Source organism: Drosophila ficusphila, unplaced genomic scaffold (assembly GCF_018152265.1).
Source record: "Drosophila ficusphila isolate 14025-0441.05 unplaced genomic scaffold, ASM1815226v1 contig_2, whole genome shotgun sequence".
NCBI classification, from domain to species: Eukaryota; Metazoa; Arthropoda; class Insecta; order Diptera; family Drosophilidae; genus Drosophila; species Drosophila ficusphila.
The window spans coordinates 1,469,753-1,475,753 of record NW_025064094.1 but is presented as its reverse complement, the minus strand read 5'-3'; the positions used below and the strand labels follow the sequence as shown (position 1 = coordinate 1,475,753).

General features: G+C 51.5%; 1 protein-coding gene across 1 annotated transcript; it reads left to right on the top strand.

Moving 5' to 3' along the window:
• Positions 1-4,713: 4,713 nt before the first annotated feature.
• Positions 4,714-5,608, top strand: LOC122319802. Its single transcript, XM_043207596.1, has 2 exons — positions 4,714-5,064; positions 5,111-5,608. Exons 1-2 carry the CDS (start codon positions 4,714-4,716, stop codon positions 5,606-5,608), a joined length of 849 nt encoding a protein of 282 aa, XP_043063531.1.
• Positions 5,609-6,001: the final 393 nt, after the last annotated feature.

The following is a 6,001-nucleotide window of genomic DNA, read 5'->3' as shown; positions in this document are numbered from 1 at the left end:
GCGGTGGACCTTGGACCCGGTCACGCGATCCAACCGATGAAGTAACGGGATCGCCGTTGGACCTTGGACCAGAATGAAAAGGAGACGCCGAGGATTAACGGGACCAGGGGCCCTATATAAGCGGGGCCCGCAGTTCAGCCGGGATCAGTCAAAGAGAAGTGAAACACAAGTATACATCAGACAGCGAGAAGTCAAGCAAGGATTCAAGCGAGGACGAACACGAAGAGCGGGACGAGAAAGGATCAACGGCGTGGACGAAGGACACGAGGATCCCAAGCAAGCAGTCTACAAGGAGCAAAATCGCTACGTCGAGACGTTCGGGACTTTAAGTTGCAAGTCTCCGAATTGAGACACAGGTAGCTGAGGTCCTGTGGGCAGCACACGAATCGAACTAGGCGCCGGTAACGACCCCTGGTTGGAGACATTGAGCCTGGCGTATTGCCCGGCGGGTCCTGACCAAGTCGGCACATACGAGTCCTTATTCGAGTAAACGTGTTCTCGGTGGGGAAGGGTCCAGAACCAGACGCATATCGTAGAGTCTACCAGACGGTAATCCGGCGTACGCTTGGTCCGTCTCGTGGCGAGGGTTGCGTTTCGGTGCGACAAGCCGCTAAGGACGCGCAGTTGAACGGCACGGGTGTTAAAGGCGTGCACGCCGAGAACCCTGCTGTGTCTGCCAGAGTCCTGGGGCAGCGGAACCCCGAGAGGCAAGGATTGAACAGCCCCAGCACGGAGTAGTAGGGACTAGGGTGAAGCCCAGATAGTCCAACTCCATCACGTGAGATACCCGACATCAACGGCAGCGATCGAGCGGGAGCACTGGAGAGGGCGTCAAACCAAGAGGAGGCATCAAGGGAATCATACCGAGGCGAACAGTTCACTAAATAGTCAAATTTAGAAGTCGAATAAACAAGTTTAAAGTCGAGAAATCAACGCTGTCTTCTTATTCACTGGTGGGGAAATCACAACATATAAATTTGGTGGGACGAACGAACATCAACTATTACTGAGCTAGCCGCACAATCCAGTAGCGAGCATAAAAGCAATAAAAACAGTTCGTTACACCTGCACATCGAGCTATCGCGTTGTCGGGTTTCTTCGTGTTTATTCAGGTTTTTAGATAAGTTTTTTTTCGATCTGTCCGGACTCGCACGCTTTTTCAATCATTTCTGGCCCTTGGTTCCTGATGGCTGACCTAAGGACCCACTTTAATGCAACTTAGAATATATTCAGGCAGAATCTGTTATATTGGTCACGTTTAGCCGTGAGGGAATGTCCACTAGGGTCTGCTTCTCTGGCCAGTGACATTCGCTTCCTATTTTCTTAGCTTTGATATATAGTTTTCCCATACTCAGTCCGTCCGGAAGATTGTGTAGCTCTCTAGCAAGCATTTCTTCCGTTTTTTTGCTAGAGTATGGTCGCTTGAGGGTTGCTTTGCTGTTTTCCCAACTAAGGAGTACATCACAATTATTAAGCGCTTCATCTGCTCTGCAGATGATAGTTCCACAGATAGTTCCAAGTCAGTACTCTATTATTATTATTATTTTTAAGGGGTAATTGGCTACCTCGACCCAACTGGCTCTATTGTACCCCCTCTGAGCTTAAAGCTCACCCATTAAACCGGCTCCTCCGATAAAGTCAAGCAATGGTAATTACCCTAAGTGAATTCTCCTCTAGTGGTAAAAGCTTCTTGAATCTTTTCATGTCATAATTGACGATGAGGATTTTGCCTTGTCTTTGGCCTGTGGTGCTCTCCCAGCAGGTTTGCCTCATGTGTACCTCTTCCGTTCTCAGATAGTCTTTGATTGTGTGTCTGTCTATACCACAATAAGGCTCGGGTCCTAAAATGGGACGTTCCGCCCCCAGGTTTTGCTAGCCTGCCGGCTAATAATTCTGATCACTCTCAACGGGAAGTCGCCTCCGAATATCGATGTTATACTTCCTCATCGCCCTCTAATCGACTGGATCATGTACTTTTGGCTACAAAACGCATCACGGTCCAGAATCCAGACAACGGTCTCCAAGCTGTCATCATGGCGCTCATCGTTCAGGGCTCCGAAGCGACAATCGTATCCGAACATGTGGTGCAATCCCTGCATCTCAGGCGGACTATGGCGAGGACGTCCATTGTCGGAGCAGGCAAAGGGGTTGAGTCCACGAGCAAGTACATGGTTAATTTCAAGGCTCTAAGTAGTAATAATCATAATACGTTTTGGACACGGCCACTTCGCTGCTGCCCTGCTCAAGCTTCTCGCCGCAACGATGGACCCATTATCAGGGACTTCCACTAGCAGATCCGGAGTACTACCGTTCGAAGAGGATTGACTTTATTTTGGGAGTGGACCTAATCGCGCAGATCATGCTTTCTGGTACACGGGTAGGAAGTCCTACGGAGCCAATTGCTCAACAGACTCAGCTGGGTTGGATTCTTTCAGGTCAAGCCGCCGACTCGACCAGCTCCACGCAGATCCGTTGCCATCATGCAGTCTCCGAGGCGGAGTCGCTTCTGAAGGGCTTTTTCGAGATCGAGACCGTACCAGAGCGGACGGCTCGCACGGAGGAGGATCGCTGGTGCAAATCGTTCTTTCAAAGAACGCATTCCCGACGTGCGGATGGGCGCTACGTGGTGCGTGGAGGTATCTGGACCACAACATCGTGTTGGGACGATTTCACCAAGGGGCCCTTAACAGGTTTCTCCAGCTCGAGAGGCGGCTTGCGGCACGCCGGATGCAAGAAAGACAGTACGCTGAGGAGATTGAGGAGTATTTCACCTTGGGACAAATCGCTGTCGCGGAAGGATCCGAGAGCAGCTTGTGTGTTCGCACTCCGACCGGAATGCATCATGCATCTTGTATGCTACCCCACTATGCCGTCTACAAGGCAGAAAGTCCTGCCACGAAGCAGAGGATCGTGTTCGACGCATCCGCGAAGACGAGCAACGGGAGATCCCTAAATTATGTTCTAGTCACCGGACCCCCTCTCCAAAACGACATGTCTGCAGTTCTTCTCAATTGGCGAAAATATCGTTATGATTTTGCAGCTGACATTCAGAAAATGTATCGCTGCATTGACGTTCACCCGGAGGACACGCAATATCAGCCGATTTTATGGCGGGCGGCGAATGGAACCATCAAGGCATACGCGTTTTCGACTCTAACGTTCGGAACGGCATCCGCACCATACACTGCCATAAGAGTCTTACACCAGTTGGCGATTCATTCCCAAGGGCCGCCGAGGCCTTGAAGGAAGAAATATATGTGGACGACATACTAACTGGAGGGCACACCATGGAGGATGCGGAAGAGAAGCGGGTGCAAGTCGTGGGAGCTATAAAATCCGCACTGATGGAATTGCGCAAATGGTCGAGCAACGATCCGCGATTGTTAGCTTCTGTCCCGCAGGAACATCGATGCTGTCAGACTCTTTTTAAATTGGGATACAAAGGATCCTGTTAAGGCGTTGGGGATGTATTGGCTCCCAGACTCCGACTATTTCCGGTTTAAAATGAATTTTGATTTTCCAGATTGCACGACGAAGAGTACCTTGCTGGCCGCTATCGCGCGTCTTTTCGATCCCTTAGGTCTGATAGCTCCGGTCATCATCGTTGGGAAGCTCATTTTATAGGAAGTGACTTTGGTCAAGGTGAACAGCGAGGGAGTGCAGATTTCGTTGGACTGGGACTCACCGGTGCCAGCAGCGATTCTGGAGCGTTGGCGAGCGTTTCGCTCCGGCCTTCAGGAATCGAGGACATCGCCGTCAGTCGGTGGACGGAGTACGTTTCCCGCCTCTGTAGCCGTTGTGCAGTTGCATGCCTTCTGCGACGGGTCGTCGTCGTCGTATGCAGCCGTTGTTTACCTGCGAGTCGAGCACGTTAACGGGACCATCGTCCAGTCAGACCGTTAACCATACCCAGGACAGAACTTAGCGGAGCAGTACAGGCAGTCAAGCTTGTCAGGTGGTTGTCCACCGCGTTTCGAATTGGAGGAGTTCCGGTGGAGACATTCTTTTGGACGGACGCCACGTTTTGCACTGGCTGAATGGAGACGTACAAAGGTGGACGACCTTGGTGGCCAACCGAGTCGGATTCATCCTGGACCACTCTGACCCAAGTCAATGGCGACACGTGGGTACCAGAGACAACCCGGCGGACTGCGCGACCAGAGGATTGACACCTAAGGAGTTGCAGAACTTCACCCTGTGGTGGAAAGGGCAAGGCTGGTTGTCGCGCGAGCGAAATTCTTGGCTGAAGCAGTTTCCCAGCTCGATTTTACCATCCGAGCCAGCGCTGGAAGCGAAAGCGGATAAGCTCCAAATTCACTACGTCTCTCCAGTCCCTTCATTTGTCGTCCGTTTTTCCACGTATAGTCGAGCCGTTCGGGTGGTCGCCTACCTAAGGCGTTTTGTCTTTAACGCTTCGCATAAGCCGAGCCGACGCTCAGGAGCCTGGAGCATACCCGAGCTCGACGACGCCATGTTTTGCATCGTACTGATGGTTCAGAAGGAGTAGTTCGCGCCGGACCTTCGATCCGTAAGAGACTCAAAGCCGCTTCCTTCCCAGAGCAAACTGTTGCGACTATCCCCAATTCTGGTGGAGGATATTTTACGGGTAAGAGGCCGTCTTAGATTTTCTGCGTTGCCTCCGGTCAGGCGCCACCCTATTATTTTGCCCAGTACCCATAATTTTCCCGATCTGATTATTAAATATTCTCATCCATGCTTCACGGAGGTGCCCAGCTGACCTTGGCTCATACGCGCCAGCAGCGAGTAATACGGAAATGTGTTCGCTGCTTTTGCGCCAACCCAACCATCTCGTCGCAGCTCATGGGAGACCTGCCTCTTCACCGAGTGAACTCGCCACAGAGGCCTTTCGTCACGACAGGAGTGGATTATACCGGAGGCATTGAGCTCAGAGCGGCGCGGATTCGGGGGTCGAACACCTACAAGGGCTACATTGCAGTGTTCATCTGTCTTGCAACAAAAGCTGTTCATTTGGAGCTGGTGACCGGGCTCACTACGGAGCACTTCCTGCTGTCCTTCGACCGTTTTACTGGGCGTCGAGGGATGGTTCAGCACCTTTATAGCGATAACGGCACCAACTTTGTGGGAGCAGACCGTCTACTTAAAGGTTTGGCATCCGCCTCAGTCGCCTAACTTTGGGGGACTTTGGGTGGCCAACGTCAAGTCGGTCAAGCACCACCTCAAGCGCGTGATCGCGGATCGGAAACTTACCTACGAGGAGATGTCCTCGGTGCTAATCAGCATAGAAGCGTGCCTTAACTCAAGGCCGCTTTTCCCGCTCACAGCGGACGCGGACGATTTAGAAGTGCTCACTACGGCCCACTTCCTAATCGGCGACTCCACGCTTGCGCCTCCGGAATACCGACCAGCTTCTGCTAAGTTCAGGGAGCACTTCCTGCTTCAGGAATCAATGTTGCGACATTTTTGGGACGGCTGGAGTAGGGATTGGCTTAGCCATTTGCAGCAGCGTTCAAAATGGTCTCAAAATTCAGAAAACTTAAAGTTGGATGAACTTGTACTCGTCAAGGACGATAGATTTCCCCCATCACAGTGGCTGCTCGGAAGGATTGTGGAGCTTCACCCGGGTTAGGATGGCTTGGTTCGCGTAGTGACGTTAAAAACTCAGCAAGGACAGCTGAAGCGGTCGGTAGCGAAGATCTGTCGCTTGCCGATTCGAACATAGTCTCCCCCAAAGCACTTTGGTGGGCTAGCATTGGCGGGCGGCATGTTCAGATTCGCGATCTGGCCCCACGGTGCCAATACCTAAGAAGAGTTTAGGCAAAGGGAGCTCTCGCTGCTGCTGGAGGGAGAGAGACAAATTAGTCTGCATCGCGACGCTAACGGAGCTGCGCTATTCTTTTTGATTTGCTTGTTATATATAAACCATTTGAAGCACGATTAAATAGTGAAATTATTATATTGTTTACATTTCCAAAGTGTTTTGTACGACGATGGAACCCCCTTAATTTTCTATGACTCCGAG